General features: G+C 34.6%; 2 protein-coding genes across 2 annotated transcripts; both read left to right on the plus strand.

Annotated features, from left to right (window-relative positions):
* The first annotated feature begins 1,579 nt into the window (after nt 1-1,579).
* On the plus strand, nt 1,580-6,300 carry LOC104761005 (C2 and GRAM domain-containing protein At5g50170). Its single transcript, XM_010484021.3, has 9 exons — nt 1,580-2,223; nt 2,670-3,890; nt 3,982-4,164; nt 4,293-4,576; nt 4,709-4,825; nt 5,025-5,287; nt 5,393-5,567; nt 5,700-5,972; nt 6,059-6,300. Exons 1-9 carry the CDS (start codon nt 1,860-1,862, stop codon nt 6,266-6,268), a joined length of 3,090 nt encoding a protein of 1,029 aa, XP_010482323.1. The 5' UTR covers nt 1,580-1,859; the 3' UTR covers nt 6,269-6,300.
* Nucleotides 6,301-7,528: 1,228 nt separating this feature from the next.
* On the plus strand, nt 7,529-8,146 carry LOC104761006 (uncharacterized). The gene has a single exon (XM_010484022.3). The coding sequence runs from the start codon at nt 7,650-7,652 to the stop codon at nt 7,992-7,994; it is 345 nt and encodes a 114-aa protein (XP_010482324.1). The 5' UTR covers nt 7,529-7,649; the 3' UTR covers nt 7,995-8,146.
* The last annotated feature ends 10,693 nt before the right edge of the window (nt 8,147-18,839 follow it).

Consider the following 18,839-nt stretch of genomic DNA (forward strand, 5'->3'; position numbering starts at 1 on the left):
TTCTACTTTCGAGTCACTGCTTGGTCGAATCATACTTCCTCTAGCTCCACTAGTTTCTGTAGACTCTTTCGCCGAAAACTCTACACAGAGACGTAGCTGATCGTGTGTTGTGCCTCCATCTATCTGCACAAATATACACCCTCTATCGTCGATGTTAAATACATATCTCTGTGTCTTTACCCAATTACCGGAAACAACTAGAACCGGAACTGGATCCATGAAAGAAAATGAAAAACAAGGTGAAGAAGAAGTAGAAGAACAAGGTGAAGAAGAAGTAGAAGAACAAGGTGAAGAAGAAGGTAAATAATTCACTTATTTATCAGTTGAAGAACAAGAACCGAACGACGTTTCGTATTTCCGGAGGAAAAAAAAAAGATGACATGGAATGCTGACATGGATGATGCGTTCGACATGGCAGGTCAGCCATCAAACAATTAATAACTCAGTCTATATAAAACTCAGCCATCAAACAAATTATAACTTATTCACAACATGAAAAACATTACAGTAATTAAAAAGCAAAAAAAATTGCTGCCAAATTCAGCCGCTTCATCAACTGAAAATATGTAACTCAGCCGTATCGTTTAATATGTCAGCCGTAACTGAATAACATTCTAGTAATTAATCTTTTACTACTAAGTCAGCCGTCAAATGGCTGAGTTGTACAATAAGTCAGCCTATCACGGCTGAGTTGTACGGTAAGTCAGCCTATCACGACTGAGTTGTACGGTAAGTCAGCCTATCACGACTGAGTTGTACGATAACTCAGCCAGTCGGAAAATGGTAACTCAGCCAAAATTTTAACAACTCAACCATCGGGTGAAAACTCAGCCGTAAGGACGGCTGAGTTAGAGCGTAACTCAACCAGATTTTGATAAGTCAGCCGTAAGCCTTGGCTGAGTTATGCTCTAACTCAGCCGTAAGCCTTGGCTGAGTTATGCTCTAACTCAGCCGTCCGCTCTTACTCAAATGTTTTTTTCCATAACTCAGCCGTCCGCTCTTACTCAAATGTTTTTTTCCATAACTCAGCCGGAATATACCTATAACTCAGCCGCAACATACCTTTGTAACGCGTTATGGCTGAGTTATTGTTACACGTTAGTGTTTTTGACGTGGCGTCTAACGTGGCAATGACATTTTTGTAATTACGTTTTTTCTGGTAACATAAAACAAGAGCACGCTGCGTATTTTAAAAATATCTAAAATATTCTAATAATAAAATCTTTGTTTGTAGATTCTGATAATATTACCTAATTTGGATAACATTTGAATAAATCACCGTTCATTCAATCAAAAGATCTTTACAAGTACAACAAAGCTCAAATTCTAATAACTCTCTTTTTTAATTCCCAATTACCCAAAGATTCTCTCTCACTTCACAAAACCATCTTCGAGAATCGTGTTCCACTAAAGCTGTGAAACGGCTTTGCTCACCATTCAAACAAACAAAACAAAAAAAAAAGCAAAGTTTCACGTTAAACACCATTTCAAAACCAAAACCAAATACCTTTCACACTATTCGTAACATTTTTTTTTGATATTTATAATCCACATTAGTTATCTTAATCCACTTTTTCTTACTCGGAACATAAATTAAAAAAAAAAAAAAATCGCAGACCAACAAAATTAGCCGAATGTGTGTTGATCAACTAAACCGACCCATCATCCCAATCATCTCTTTCCGTGTCACTCTCTTCCTCTCCCACGTTTTCTTCTCTCTTCTTAACTTTGCCTTTTTATGGGTTTTTAACTTCTCCTTCTTCAGTTTTCGAATTCCACATTTTTGATTCCACCACCTCCACCATCATCATCATCTCTCTCGCTCTCTCTCTTCAAAAGCTTCGGTTTCTCTTAAATCGATGAGGCTCTACGTCTACATACTCCAAGCGAAAGATTTACCAGCGAAAGAGACGTTCGCGAAGCTTCACGTCGGGAAACACAGGTCTAAGACGAGAGTCGCGAGAGACACTTCTTCACCGATCTGGAACGAGGAATTCGTTTTCAGGATCACTACTGATGTCGTCGACGAAAGCGACGACGTCGTTGTCTCGATTTTTCACCACGAGCAGGAGGATCGTTATCACTCCAATGTTTCCACCGGATTGATTGGTAAAGTTAGGATTCCGATTCGTTCCGTTGCTGCTGAAGAGAATCAAACTCTCTTGCCGACTTGGTTTGTGATTGAGAAGCCTAGTGATGGCAAGTTCGTTAACATTGAATGTGGTTAGTCTCTTTTTGAATTCTGTTTGTAGAATTTGATTCGTTCTGTAGTCTACTTGTGGTACCATTAGAGGAAATGGCTTGTTTGTGTTTACTCTGTTGATCATAAATTAAGCTTTGATTCTTTTGAAACGGTGTTTTTTGGTGTTGTGTTGGTCATGAATTAAGTCTCTAGTTAGAACCATTAGTGATATAGCTTGAGACCATAAATGAGAGAATGTGTTTGATTTTGAGATTTCTGTGACCTTTATAAATCTGTTTCTGTGATTTTTTTGCATTGATTTTGAGGAATGTGCCTTGAGATTTAACAATAGGCTTTATTTGCTGTTACTCAAGATAGATGAGTCGGATTGAGATACAGGACTCATCAAAATATTTGAGTTTGATATCTTCCCTTATTGGAGGTTGTGGTTTATCTCTGGATATGAAACTTTACCTCTGTCTCGCAGGGAAAATCCTTCTCAGTTTGTCTTTGCAAGGGAAATGGGACATTACCTCTGGTGAGAAAGTCCAAAATGATAAGCAGGATACCAACTTGGAAGGCGTGAAAGAAATCGAAGGATCGCCTAAAGATCTGAGTTGCTCCAAAGATGGGAAACGGCGTAAACACCATGATGGGAAGCACATAATGAAGAATTTTGTCAACCAGATTGACAAGCTTTTTCATAAGAAAGAGGAAATGTCTAAAAGACTCCATGACGACTCATCAGGAGGACAAAGCGTGACCTCGAATTATGAGGATGCCACTGACAAATCTTCTTGCTCTGCTACTTGTACTGGCTTTGAGGAAGGCCTTGACCTGATGCAGTCTAGTGATAGTGAAAAAGAAGAAATGCCTGAGAATCTTACCGGGGGTGTTCTTGTAGATCAGAAATATTTAGTCTCACCCTGTGAACTTAACAAATTTCTTTTCACGCCAAGTTCTCAATTTAGGAAAGAGTTGGCTGAACTTCAAGGTTTATCAGATGTACAGGAAGGGCCTTGGACAATGATGCAAGAAGATAGTCCTCGTTTAACACGGGTTGTTACATACATGAGGGCTGCAACAAAAATGGTCAAAGCGGTAAAAGCCACAGAGAATCAAGTTTACCGGAAAGCGAGCGGGAAGCAGTTTGCTGTTTTCGTTAGTGTAAGCACTCCAGATGTTCCCTATGGAAGTACCTTCAAAATAGAGTTGCTTTACAAGATACTTTCTGAATTAGAGCCAACTGCTGGTGGGGAATCTTCTCGGCTGATCATATCATGGGGAATTCAGTTCAGTCATAGTACTATAATGAAAGGTATGATTGAAGGAGGTGCTAGGCAAGGGCTGAGAGAGAGCTTTGATCAATTTTCTGATCTCCTGGCTAAGACTTACAAAACTCTAGATCCGGCTGTTGTATTGGACAAAGAGCAGGTTATAGCAACAGTGCAGTCAGAACAAAAGACTGATTTGAAATCAGCTTTTCTGTACTTCTGGAGTTCTTCTGTCATCTGTGCTGTTCTTTTGTCTGTATATGTTGTGGTGCATATACTGCACAGTGAGCCCAGCAAAATCCAAGGATTTGAATTCTATGGGCTTGATTTGCCTGATAGTTTTGGAGAGGTATTCAGTAGTGGAATGCTAGTTCTTCTTCTGGAGCGTGTTTATATGATGACTGTGCACTTTATACAAGCTAGATTGCATCGAGGTGAGGATGATAGTTACTCTTTAGAAAATACCTTCAAACTTGTATGGCTTGTGCAGTCCAGTTGACTTCTCGTTTTCGTTCCTGATTTCAGGAAAAGATCATGGAGTCAAAGCAAATGGCAAAGGATGGATTCTGACAATAGCTTTAATCAAGGGCACAAATTTGGCTTCAGTGGAAGCAACAGAGATCTTTGATCCTTATGTTGTTTTCACTTGCAATGGGAAAACCAGAACAAGCTCTGTCAAACTTCAAGCCCAGGATCCCCAGTGGAATGGTAATCAAACTTTTCTTCTTATTTATCTTTTCGTCGTCAGTGACAATCCTGTGTCTCATTTCTTTCATTTCTACTTTGTTTCCTAATATATCGCCACAATGCCATTTAACTTGGTGTGGTACTTGCAGAGGTAATCGAGTTTGATGCAATGGAGGAGCCACCATCAGTATTAGATGTGGAGGTATTTGATTTTGATGGTCCATTTGACCAGGGGGCCTCTCTTGGTCATGCAGAGATCAATTTCTTGAAACATACAGCCGATGAACTTGCAGACTTGTGTGTTCCTTTAGTTGGTCATCATGCTCAAGCGTCTCAGTCGAAGTTACAGTTGAGAATTTTTCTGGAAAACAAGAACGGGGTTGAAACAATGAAGGATTACTTGAGTAAGGTGGAAAAGGAAGTGGGAAAGAAGGTAAACATGTGCATCTACCGTAATGAAGTACATTTAATTGGCCAGTCATTTCTGACTCGGTGTGGTTGTTTGTTTGACAATGCCTTCATTATGTTCATGTGCCACCCTGTCTCTTGTTGTATGTGTTGACAGTTGAACATTCGATCACCACAGAAGAACTCCGCTTTCCAGAAACTGTTTGGTTTGCCCCATGAAGAATTTCTTCTCAAAGAATATACCTGTTACTTGAAGAGAAAACTTCCTGTGCAGGTTTGAGTCGGTTTTCTTTTCCTCTGAATAAATTCTTGAACTATCTTCCACTCAATACCTAAGAAATATCTTTGACAGTGTGGTAGACGTACCCATAGATTATGCGGAATATAGTTGTACAGGAATACAGAAAACACGCATTATAATGGAATGAAACTGATGTTAGAATCTTATATATGCTTGCTGCTAATGTTGACAGGGAAAGCTCTATCTTTCTGCTAGAATTGTGGCGTTCTACTCGAATGTATTTGGACACAAGACAAAGTTTTACTTCCTTTGGGAAGATATTGATGACATCCAAGTGCTTCCCCCAACTTTTGCTTCCTTAGGAAGCCCTTTGCTGCTCATTATTCTTAAAAAGAACCGAGGTCTTGATGCAAAGCATGGGGCTAAGTCTCAGGATGATGGAGGAAGAGTTTGGTTCTATTTTCAGTCTTTTGTGTCATTTGATGCGACTACCAGGTACTTGAAGGAATTTTGTTTATCTGATCATTAAGCTGACCAAACCCAAAACGTTTAATTTACTGTCTGTAGCTATTGAATTTGAATTATTTATGAATATGGCAGGACGATCATGGCTTTGTGGAAAACTAGGACGTTAAGTGTATATCATAGAGCACAAATAGCAGAAGAAGAACAAGATTTGTCAGATCCCTTCCTTTTGCCTGAAGATGTTGCAGTTGTTTCAGATTCGGATGCATTAAAGATGTCAAAAGTGTACACGTGTGATCTACCTTGCGATGTACAAACCATCTTTCACTCCTCCCTTATGCTTCTTCCATTTAATAGAGGCTATGCAATATCGGAGTGTTATTGAGGATCCGTTTGAAGATGGTGTTCCTGGAACTTGATCTCAAAAAAATTTATGTTACAGGTCGAACTGGTAATGAAGATCTTTGGTGGAGGAGAACTGGAGCGTAAGGTCATGGAGAAATCTGGATGTCTCAATTACGCGAGTACAACATGGGAATCTAAAAACCCGGGGGTCTACGAAAGACGGCTTTCTTACAAGTACAATCACTATGTGTCTGTGTTTGGAGGCGGAGTTACCTGTGCACAACAGAAATCTCCAGCTCCAAATGATGATGGTTGGATCTTGAATGAGATTGTAGCTCTCCATGATGTTCCATTCGGAGACCATTTTCGCGTAAGTCTTCCTCTTCAACTGCTTTAACATAGTGGTGTACAGAATCAATCTGTTTGCGCTAAATGATAATATGATTGATCATGTAGGTTCATCTAAGGTACGAGGTGAAAAAAGCAGGAGTTGATTGTAAAACAAGTAAATGCGAAGTGTATCTGAAGATCAGGTGGCTCAAAACTATTAAGTTTGAACAGAGAATTAGCAAAAGTATAATGGAGAAATTTAGGAATCGATTAAATGTTATATTCGATTTGTTCCAGAAGGAGTCTCCACCAAATTCATCTTTGACACTTCTTTGACTAATAAAACTATATAAAAACTTGTCTTCGTAGACCTCTTCTCATTGTCGAAATTTTGAATCTCGACTCGTACATATGTCCACCTTCACTTGATCCAATCCTGTGGATAGCACGTGATTCACTTCCAAATATAGGAGGGAATTAAATTTGAAGGTGTACATTGACTAATTCAAATCTTAAACCAATTAGTTAGCACCAATTTTGTCTACTTCTGCAAACTGTGAAAGTAGGATTCATCCTTTGAAATTAAACACTAATTTGTTCTTGGAAAATTTTACTAGCTATGCCTCTGCCTATATGTGTATATGATTTTTATTTTTCCAGAGTGATTACTTTTTTTCAATTAATTGTAAAAGGAATATTTTTATATAACAAACCTTTATTAAATTTTCAAAAAATTATTGAAATAATAACCGTCGGTTCAATTAATTGTGGTCAATGATTATTGGAGTTGAACTGACCGGGAAAGCTTTTATTATTACATTTTTCTAGAATAGTAGACCAAGAGTTTGACATAGATTAACTAAAGTGATTTTATGGAGTTCAATAATAGCAAATAGAATCTTATGTTATATTTATACTGAAACGATTATTTGAAGAACAAATTGAAAATCTATATGTTTAACAAATTGAAATTCATTGATGTAACATGTTATTCAACCATTATTGAATAGTATTTTGAAATAATAAGTAAAATAGAAATATATATTGAATACTATTTGTTATTTGAAAATAATGTAGGGGTATTTAGCAATAGAATAACAAACTATATTTCAAAAATATAAAATTTATCTCTGAAATTACATTCTCTATCAATTCTTGCAGAAGTCATGTCTCAAATTCCTATTTGTCTATCTCTAAAAAATGCTTGAATTTTCCACATCTCTTGGAAATTAGGATAGCTTCGGTTTGAGATTATTCCGATAATCCAAAAAGAAAATTGAAAAATGTTTCTCTTATAATCTTATATGTTTTTCTAGAGCCAATCTTTAGACCTCGAATGCTGCCTCAGCAACACACCCCAAAACTGATCAGCAACCGAACATACACTGCTCCTCAGTTTTTGCCCCGAGATGAGGAATCATTACTTGCACCATTCCCATGTGTCTGTCTGTTCATTGTCTTAACCCATCCTTTTTTACTTATATTATAATCCAAAATAGACACTCAATGCCTTTATGTGTCTCCTACTTCAAACCACTTTCATGAATCATTTCCATAACACAACCCATAAAACTCAACCTCCCCCATGTGCCTTCACATGCATTCCAATGAAACACTATACTCAATTAATTAATTATCCTATTAATTCCATTTAAGCGTTGTTATTAACACACACGTTTAAACAACCACTTTTGACGTACATTCAACAAGACTAGCTATGGATCTTTGCAAAAGTAGAGCAACAACCACCGTGACTCTCTCATGTCTCCTCTTCTTCGTCACTTCATTCTACACAATCTCCACGGCGAAATCAGCCACCAGCAACCTGCTCTCGTACCAACTCCTTCAGTTTACCGCCTTCTTTCTCGCTGCAGCCTTGTCCCTTCTTATGTTGGTCGCGGCGGCCCGAGCCACCATGGTCGCGTGGATAACGGTGCTTGTTCTGTTGGCTTTCTCGGGTACACGGCGACGTGTTCTGGCACGGAGAGGAAAAACAATCACCGCGGATGTGGCGATGTGCTTGTTCAGGGTTCTGTTTAGAGAGGCAGATCCTCGCGGTTAGTCTCTTGATGGTTGGTTCTTCCTTGTTAGAGAGTATTTTACATGTCCCATTTTGTATATAACAAACAAAATATGTCTTTTTGTGAATGATTTTCCCTTTTTGTATTTTATTTATACGGAATCAAGATTTTAATTTTAATATATATTGTGTGATTTAAATGTTCATTAAATTCTATTATAGTTATAACATAATTATATTATATAGGTTGCAGAACAATTTGAATCCTTCTAATTTTCTTTTGAAAAATAATTATTTTATAGTTTAAGAAAACGAGATTTTGATCTCAAATCGGATCTTAGAAAAATAATACTCCCTTCGGTTTTTTCTTATTTGTCGTTATAGATTTTTTCACACAAACTAAGAAAATAAATAAATATTTTATTATATCTTTTTTTGACTATTAGAATTCTAAAGAATTTAATTTTTCTATTCATTTAATAAAGGAAAAATGAAATAGTTTTCTGCTAAAAATGACATTGTAAAACGAGAACGACAACTAAACTGAAACAAAAAATTAGGCTTAGAATAAAAACTAATTTAAAACAGAGGGGATATAAGGAAACAAACCATAAACGATGTATAAAACCTAAAATGATCTTATGATTTTTTGACAGTTAATATCTCTCCTACAAATTAATATAAGTTTGGCCCTAAAAAAGGAATAAAACACTAAGAAAAACCAATTCTACGCCTAAAACACACTTACAAAAAAAAATCCCTGAGTTATAGTTTTCAAAAAAAAAATTCGAGACAAAGATCCATTTCGTGCTTGATTAGAACAACCGGTAATAGAGTATTAGCATTATGCAGCATAAATATTAAGTTATATGCTCTAATTAATATGACACATTTTATTGATTGGTGGAGCAGTTAGTGATTAGATATTATATTTATATTTAATATATTATATTAACTAAATATATATTATTTAAACATATTTAATTAGAGAGATTAATAATCACTCATTGCTATATAATATTTTTAATATTTTCACACATTTAATAATTATGAAAAATTGTTACATATATGTAACTTTGTAAATTATTAATTTTAAATATATATAATGTAACACAGTAATTAAAAAATAATTAAGATATTATAAGTTTTTTATAAACATTCTATCTATATTAACATTTTCAATTTTAATAACTTTTCAAATATATATAATATAATATAATACATTAAAATAAATTAAAATAATAATATACATTATAAACGTTATATCTACATTTATATTTTTAATTTAATACTTTTATGTATTAAATAAATTATAATACCATTTTCAATAATAATATTAATAAGTTAATGATAAATATTATCTTATAACAAATAAAATTATGTTTTATGAAATCAAATTTTTTTATTTTTTTACAAAATAATTAATTATATAAAATTATTTATATATATATATATTAATATTTTATAGCTCAATGGTTAGCAAATGCTTAAAGTGAGAACATTGAGAAAGAGAGCATATGAGAGCAACTTTTAAATGCTTCCTTATATGCTCTTTTAATAAATATTGACTGGATGATAAAAATAAAAAAACTCTTTCATATGCTCTTCTAATCAAGGCGTTAGATGATAATGACATATACAATTTACTAAACAACACTTACACTACGTAAGTAGGAAATTTTAGAACAGTTCTACCTGTCCAGCATAAGGAAAAATATGGCTTTACATAAACAGCTACAAAAGATTTTAAAATGAAAAAGAACAAAATTTCACGATAGGGACATTCTCAAAAATGATCTTTTTGGTGAGCTTATTTTTAAAAATACTCTCGGAACGTGTCCATTTTTAAAACTACCATTTTTTGGTTGAAAAAGACAATTTATCTTTAATGAACTAAACCTAATTATTGAATGTTCTTCTCTTCGCCGTCGTTCTTTCCTTCTTCCTCGATCGGCGATTTTCGATCTCCTTGTTCGCGGCGTTCCTCCATCCTCATCTTCGTCCATCTTGTCGTTTTTTCGGGATTCGTGTTCGTCGGATCTTAGACTCTTTGTCAGGTTTGTGGTTAAAATTTTGTTTTTCTTTGGTATATTCATCAATCTGAAAATTGATTTTAGATCAAAAATTCATATCTGATGAATTCAGATCGATAAAGTGTGTCTTTGAACTGTTTAAAATAGGTTTTAAAAGCGTTTTATTTTCGTATGTGATGGATAAAGGTGGTTGTAATTGATTTGACGAATTCAGATCGATAAATATGTTTGATATGGATTTGGAATTAGTAAACTCTTGTAAATTTGGATTTTTGTTATCTTTTGTAAAACACTTTTTTAAAACCCCTGTTAAACCATTTTGAAATCAATTCCAGATCGGTTGTGTTTATTGATAAAAGTGGTTGTAGTTGATAAGACGAATCCAGATTGATAAAGTGTGTTTTGAACTGTTTAAAATGGGTTTTAAAAGCGTTTTAAAACCTTTTAAAAACCTTTTAAAACTCTTGTAAATCAGTTGTAAATTATAATAAAATTCTTTTTTTAAAATCATTTTCTTTTGGAAAAGATGGAATACAGTGATTCATTTGAAGCCCTTGCACTACCTGAAAGCATATATAATATGGGTTTTGAACCAAATGATGGAGCCACCATATGTCAACATTCAGACTTACACCTTGTTAAAAAAGTTAGAGATGTATTAGGAGATGCATCTTTCAAGAAGCTTGAGGATTCATTCCTTGGCCTTGTCATCAAGCTTGTTGCGAAAAATACATACATCGAATTTTCGGGGAAGATATTCCATTATTTGATGCTGAGAAGGCTGAAGACTACAGGGAAAAATTTATGGTTTACAGTCGACATGCAACCAATACGGTTCTCCATGAGAGAGTTCTTCCTCACAACATGTATTAATATTGTTTCAAAAAGTCTTTTAAAAGGGTTTGAAAAGTATTTTAAAAGGTCTGAAAAGTGTTTTAAAAAGGTTTTAAAAAGGTTTTTCAATGGGTTTAAAACCTTTTAAAAGTTTTTAAAACACATTGAAAAACCTTTTAAAACCTTTTAAAACACAATAAAAAACCTTTTAAAACCTTTTAAAAGAGTTGAAAAGTGTTCTAAAAGGGTTTCAAACACATTCGGTTTTACAAGGGGGTGTAAAAAAAAAGGGTTTGTAACAGTTTTTTTGATCAATAACCTTGTATCTTAGGCAAGTTTGAACAAAACTAACATCATTGTATTATTAAACACAGGGATTCAATGCAAACATATTCATAGAGAACCAAGGAATAATGGCAAAGATCCAATTAATGAACCATATTCTTGGGCGGTGAGAGGAGACTACACTTTATCTCAACTTCAAGATCGAATCAGAAAAGGATGAAGAACCTTTGGGTGTTCAAGAAAAGGAATGTCTCGCTGCAGTGGTGTTAAGAAAAGGAATTTTGATCATACCATCTTCCTTAGAGAATGCACCACTGTCTCGGCTTCAGCATGCATCAGATTTCGATATGTATACAGCCAACCATGGGGAAAGGAAGCATATAACGTCCTTGCTACATGCGTTCAGAAGTTGGTTAAAAATTTGTGGTCAAAAGGTCAGTATCATATCAAGGGATTTCCTTTGGCATTATCAGTATGGGATTTGAGTGTTGTTCCCATTTTTGGTTCTACGTTTGGGAGAAGGTGTGATAATTCCAAAAACTTGTATCCGTTGTTTCTCAATTTTCACTCAACTCGAGCTGCAAGGTTCGACGAAGTTGTTGATGCTATTAAGACATCAACTTGTATAAGTTTTCAATTCTATTAAAACTGTAGTTTTGTTATTCATTGGTTATCTTATTTGATGAGTTTTGTTTTGATGGATTTTGATTATCTTTTGTAGGTTGAACTCAAAACTATAATTGGAGATCCACAAGAATATAAGCATTTGGCAGATGAAGATGACAATGATTTTGAAGAAGTTATTGGATTTGTTATGAAAGGCTACAGACTGAAGAAAGAAGAGTGGTCTTCAAGATTAGTTGATGTTTACTATGTCATGGGAGAGTTGAGTGACAAAATGGGGGAAAATTGTCAGACTCTGAGAAACATGAGAAAATGGAGAAAAATTTGTCAGATTCTGAAAAGCTTGGTATAATCCTCTTCATGTTACAAGATTTCAATAAAAGACTAAAAAGCCCTTGAAAAAGCTGTCAAAATCAGAATTGGAGAAAGATAAGGACGAAGGAATAAGAGTTTTAATATATAATTATTCATTTTTATGACGCTCGAAACACACAAAACTCACACTTCTAAAATCGTCTCTCTCTGCATCGTCCAAGTAAGTTCCTAGTTTAGTAGTTTTGAGAGTATATCGTAGATCAACTTCGCTTGAGTCTATTATTCGTGTGCTAAAGTATTAGTTTATGATCAGTTGTATTATGGGATTCATGAATCATGAATGTGTGAAAACACTTATGACCGATTTATTGAATTAAGGAAAATATATCATATCTTGTCTACGTGATTTATATTATGCCTTTAAATTATGTTGTTGTAATATTGTTCATGAACGAATTATAACATCATAATTTTAAAATGTAATATAAATCACGGAGGCAAGATATGATATATTTTTCCTTATTTCAATAAATCAGTCATAAGTGCTATTGGACAATCATGATTTATGAATGTCAAGATACAACCGATCACAAACTAATACTCTAGCACACGAATAATAGACTCAAGCAAACTTGATCTATGATATACTCTCAAAACTACTAAACTAAGAAATTGGACGAAGCAAGAGAGAGAGAGAGAGAGAGAGAGAGAGAGAGAGAGAGATTATTTTAGAACTGTGAGTTTTTACGTGTTTGAGCTTGATAAATAAAGAGAGGCTGCATCTCTTTATATAGTAGAAAGAGGTAGGATCTCGAGAGAATATTCTCAGAGTATTCCGCAAGTTACTTGGAGTTCACACCAAGTCTTTAAAAAAACTCTTAAGTCTTTCCCAAAAAATTCCCAAGAGCCCGACGGCCCTCGTTCAGCCCGACACGGTTCAGTTTGGTGTGCATGTTGGTACCTTCCCTCTTCCTCTTACACACTTATGAAATTATATGAGAGTGAAACCATTTCCAATGTGGGACATTTTCTAAATCATCCTGAGTGGCTCACATGATACCATTATTTCTTATTCAAATCAACTCCGTTTTGGACGTATGAGTATACCATCTTTTATTACACATTAACAGTTTTCCATTGCACTATCAACCCGACAATTCTTTTCAACCATTTGGCTGGAATTCAGTCGGAAAGTCGCCGAAAAGTCATAGTCTCAAAACCTACAATTTTCAGAAACTCTTTATGAGAATTCAGTTCCAACAACTCTAACTCAAACATATGATATACACACAAAAAAAACTCAGAGTTTAAATAAATTCATGATTTCACATGTACTGTTTCGGAATTAGAGTTTGTGACCAAAAAAAAAAGCAAAGATCTAGCAAACATTGTTTTCCTTGATAGTGAAACCACCAAAATTGCTGGTCGTAGAGGTGTTAAAGTTTTAAACGAGAAAATTGACGAATTGTTAGCCTTCACTACTCTTTCTTTTAAAACGAACACTAACAAACTACGTTACACACTCATTCTCATGCTGCCAACAAAGCTTCATATGAAGAAATATCGTTGGCAACAATTGCAAATTCCAAATCAAGCTCACAAATTACAATTTTAAGACTTCTCACAAACTGTCTCAATCTCCCGCATAATTGATACCAACATAATCAGTTGAAGAAAGGGTCAACAAAGCGAATATTGAATCTCAAATACTATCACAACTAGGAAAAATCTGCGGAAATTCAGATGTCAATGATTCAGCAGAGAAGAATGGATCACATAAAGAGAAATGTGCCCGTCTTGACAAGTAAAAGTGCAATACTTATGTTTTAAAAATTTCCTTTGTGCCACAAAACTTATGAGGGATTTATGTTTACGCTTAGAATCTGATTGATAATATGCATAATGGTATAATGATATTTTGTAATGTAATTATGTAAAAATTTCTTAACAAAATGATTTTTGTTTTAACCTAAAAATACAAAATAATACTTTATTATATAAATAAGTTAAAATATAGTATTTGATTTACGTAATAATTTTTTATTACATTATCAATACCAAATATTACTTTGAATATTCTTATAATTTTATCATCAAATATAACTCAGAGTATATTAAAATTTGTTATAACCGCAGACAGACCAGGTCTAAATTCATTCCACGAGTATTGAGGCGGATTATAGTGGGTATTGATTGTGATAATAATCTCCAGCAAAAATGCTTGATCTTAGGCATAATATTAAGCTTCCAGATTTTATTCTTCAAGCCAATAGATCCATGGGTGGCTAATGGTAGATTAATGGGCCGATTTAGATTGTGCATTGAAAACCAATACCTAGAACGAATTGTATACTCCCCTGTCTTTGTATAATGCCATATAAGTTTATCCGGAGAAAAAATACGAGAAAGATAGGTATTAATAAGGTAATTGTGATCTTCATTTCTGATACCAGCTGTAAGTTTAACAGAGTCCCAAAAGCTATAATTACCCTTGAAAGATATAAGATCTGTTAGTGAGAAAACTGTATTTGGTTCAAGGTTGGCCATGCCTCTAGGGGAGGAGTAGCCGTTAATTTGAAGGATTTTGTTTTATGGCATTATATAAATAGAATAGAGATTCAGTATTGCTAGGATGTGTTTTAATCTATCTTGTAGTTGTCCTGGTACTCGTGGTCCAAATGTTATCAAGGATTTGGAAGTGTTTATCTTCTGCCCATAATAATATTCATAAACATCAAAAGTCTCTTTTATCAACTTGCAAATTTCGAGCGTTTTCTTGACAAAAGAAAAGAGAATGTCATCTGCAAATTGTAAGTGAGTGATGGGGGGTACTCTGTTTCCAATTTGTACTTCATGTATATCACCCGACTCCACTCGAGTTCGAATAAGATGACTCATAATATCTGCACACAGTATAAAAATGTATGGGGAGAATGGGTCTCCTTTCCGTATACCTCTTTCAAGAACAACCAATCGATGTGGAGCACCATTTATTAAGATGGAATAACTTACAGATCGAACTAACGTCATGATCCAATCAATCTATTATTTGGAGAAATTCCATTATACTCTATCATAAGCCTTGGTTTTTAAAGAGTGCATTACTTCATGGGCAATCATAACATTATCTGTTATCAATCTTCTTGGAATAAAGGCTGCTTGTGTATCTGATACAATAGCATTCAAGTGTTTCTTTAGCCTATTGACCAGACATTTAGAAATTATTTTGTATAATACATTGCAAAGAGCAATTGATCTATCGTGAGATAGAGTAGTTGGTTTATCTATCTTTGGTATCATGCATATGTTTGTGTGATTGATACCTGATTTCATGTATGCATTGTCAAAGAAATCTTTCACTTTTTGGATTATGTCTGTGCCAATTATATCCTAGTAGTCTTTGTAAAAACGAGCCATTAATCCATCTAGTCCTGGCGCTATGTCATCCCCAATGGTAGTTATGGCATCTTATATCTCCTTTGATGTAAAGTCTCCGGTAAGATCATTATTAATTCTTATGATACCGCAGCAGGGAAGTCGCCAAATTCGATTAGAAACACTAGAACTCTGCTCGAAGTATAAACATCAGAGAAATATGACTCAACATGATCACCTGTCTCCTGATTATCAGAATGAACCTTATTGTTTCCATCTTGAATACTAGAAATCATATTTCCGGCATATCTAGTTTTAGTGCTGGCATGGAAATAGGCTGTATTTCGAACACTAAGATGTAACCATTTATTTCTGCCTTTTATTTGCCACTAGTATTCTTCATCACGGTATGCCTTGCTAAGTTTTCTTTGTAATCGAGGAATTTGACTTCTATGATTTTTATTCACATTTTCCCTCTTTACTGAATTAAGATTTGCAGAGTGTTGCCCTTTAGCCAATTCTCTACGGCAAGCATTTATTTGATCACAAATAGAGTAATAATCTTTGTGAGAACAAGAGTTCCAACCACTGGTAACAATCTGTTCAACATTTTCTATTTGAGTTAATCTCCTATCAAAACAGAAAGGTTTGATTATAGTTTTGCTTGGAGAGGATATGGTTGTAAAAATAGGTTTTTGGTCAGAACCATCAAACTCCAGGAATTCAGATTTTGCAAAGGGAAAAAGGGCAGCTCATTCTTTGTTGACCATAACTCTATCCAAAAAGCATTTAACAATATAATTTCTTTTCACACCCACCCAAAAAAATCTATCCCCCTTAGCTTTCAGATCAACCATATCACAAACGGAGATCATGTGTCTAAACTTTCTAAAAGTCCATTCTTCTCTCTAGGTCCTCCTATCTTCTCCCAATTACTAATTATCTCTTTAAAATCCCTTGAAAGCATCTAAGGACCAGTTCTAGATGTACCCAAATTCTCAAAGTATTCCCAAAACAAGTGTCGTTGGCTTTGGTTTGGATTTTCATACACACCAGAAATATAGAAGGTAATATTATTAAAATTGATATGGACATCAATTATACGTTCATCTTGATACAATCTGGATAACGTTACATTGTTTGACCACATCATTGCCAAACCACCACTCCAGCCATGGGGGGGGGGGGGGGGGGGTTCAATAATAACGTTTTAAATCCTAAAACTGAAGCAAAATCACAAACAACAGAACAAACATTCAAAGTTTCACACAAGAAAAAAACATGTGGTTTTACTATATTACATAAATGCCCAAGGAGACGACTCTCATGAAGGCATTGGGGGTACCGGACCCGCGGCTCCGTCCATTTCTATACCGCTACAAGATCCTTCTGACTCCATTCTGCCATTCTTACATATCTGACTCAAGACTGTCAGATCTTCTTCTGCTTCACATTGTTGGTAGTAGAGTTCCAACGAACCCTTCTTCCGTTTGTTGTATCCTAAACCACCATTGATTGCCAATATTATCATCCCCCTTATTCTCAAGATTCTTTCCTTTTCCAAACTTCATTAAGAGGTAGTGGAGTCTCTCTGCAGTAAGTTTCGTATCTTCAAAAACATTTGGGAGAGAAGAATCATCTGAGGATTCCGTGATGATGAATTCTCTGTTCGCGGTGAGAATTGCAGACCAGATATTTGTCTGTCTGGAGTAAAGTCCTGCATGGTGTTGGGTTCAGGGACATAGGCCTCTGGATTCTCTTGGTTATTGTGGTCAAACTCATCAGGATCTTCACCGCCGTCACCATCTTCTTTCTGTGGATCGTCGTCATTTGTGGATACTCAAAGGTGAAGGGACATTCTTTCAAATCATGTGACAAAGATCCATATTTAGAGCAGAAATTCCTAAGTCGTTTATAGCGGAAGTTGAGAGTTTACTACCAGCGAATTGGAAATTCCTTTGAAAGCGAAGAAGCATGTCGATACTCCAATTGATACAGATTCTCACAAATTCAACAAGATTTGCATTCTCATTAAATTCCACTATAATAACAAGACGAAGTTTCTTGCCAATGTAGTTCACCATTGCAGTCGTTAAATACTGAACTAGATACCCCTTACTTGAATCTAGAAGGGTATGGATTTCATTGTCTCCTCAATGATGTTTGGATACCAACGATGGATTGTGAGCATCCAATCGTTAAAAGTTCATGGACCACGGCGGAACACCAAATTGAGGGTTTTCTCATATTTGAAGAAGAATATATCTTTATCATTCCCTAGAACTCTCCCACGGCAGGACTCCATGAAACCCCAAAATTTTTGGCATTTCGCCCATGATAGCGCGAACGTGTTGCTCTTTCGGATTCAATACAGAGACTATTAGAGAGTAACGATTCACTTTTGTGGCTTGACCACATAATTTCTGGTTGGAGGGAAATTGGAGCATCATTGATTTCCAAATCAAGATTCTGCAGTGTTTTCCTTATGTTAGCTGTTTGTTCTATGGAGACTGTCAGAAAAGAGAAACAGGAATTGTGTAAGGATTAAACACACCATGATCGATTATAATTAGGGATCCATGACGATTTTTTCCGACGATTATCAATCGTAAAAATCGGAAAACAAAAACTATCAACAGATAAATGTAATAGACAAAAACCGCCAAACTCATAGAAATTGTTAGAATTTGTCGGAAAAAACTCTAAATCGGAGAAAGTAGGGGACAATTTAGAAATCTATCATCGCTCAAAAAATCGTCCTCCTGAGAGAGAAACATATTTTTCAGCTTTTTTTCTGTTTATTGGTCTAAAAGAGTAAAAAGGCTTTCAATATTCATTTATAGAAAAAACAAAGTCATAAATATGAAACACGAAAAAACTGTCATTTATCCATTAAACATACATATTTAAATAATTTCATTATATAATTCATTATGCAGTTTATATTATACAATTATACAATACTATTGATGAGAGTTTAATCTATACATAAAGTCAATCACCACCACTCGATTAACTTACAGAATTAGCCAATTTGTGAACGTTGGCTAAATTTTGAGATATTAAAACTAAATTTGGTAGGTGTGTTAAAATGTTTTAAATTGAAAATGATACAATAACACAACCTTAGTATATATATATATATATATATATATAAACTGATGAATTAAATTTTGAATACTTTAAAGAGTTTATTATACAAATAAAGTAGCATTTACATAATTCATAAGTTTAAGCATATGTATATATCTGTGGTTTCATTTAAAATTTTATAATATATGAAAGAATTGTTTGGTGTTAAAATGAAGGGTGAATTAGTGTAATAACCAAAACTGAAAATATATTTAAGAATATAGCACATTAATTCAATAAATTAAGTATATGACATAAGGGGTAGGGAAAATGACCAATGGAGAGGGTG

The sequence above is a fragment of the Camelina sativa genome, chromosome 18, assembly GCF_030686135.1.
Source record: "Camelina sativa cultivar CO46 ecotype springtype chromosome 18, ASM3068613v1".
In the NCBI taxonomy this organism is placed as follows: domain Eukaryota; kingdom Viridiplantae; phylum Streptophyta; class Magnoliopsida; order Brassicales; family Brassicaceae; genus Camelina; species Camelina sativa.

Bases quoted from the DNA above. Each gene is read 5' to 3' on its own strand.
- LOC104761005 (XM_010484021.3), top strand. From the start codon at position 1,860: ATGAGGCTCTACGTCTACATACTCCAAGCGAAAGATTTACCAGCGAAA. The intron at 5,568-5,699 runs GTACAAACCATC...TTTATGTTACAG, and splicing joins CGTGTGATCTACCTTGCGAT to GTCGAACTGGTAATGAAGAT. The intron at 5,973-6,058 runs GTAAGTCTTCCT...TTGATCATGTAG, and splicing joins CATTCGGAGACCATTTTCGC to GTTCATCTAAGGTACGAGGT.
- LOC104761006 (XM_010484022.3), top strand. From the start codon at position 7,650: ATGGATCTTTGCAAAAGTAGAGCAACAACCACCGTGACTCTCTCATGT.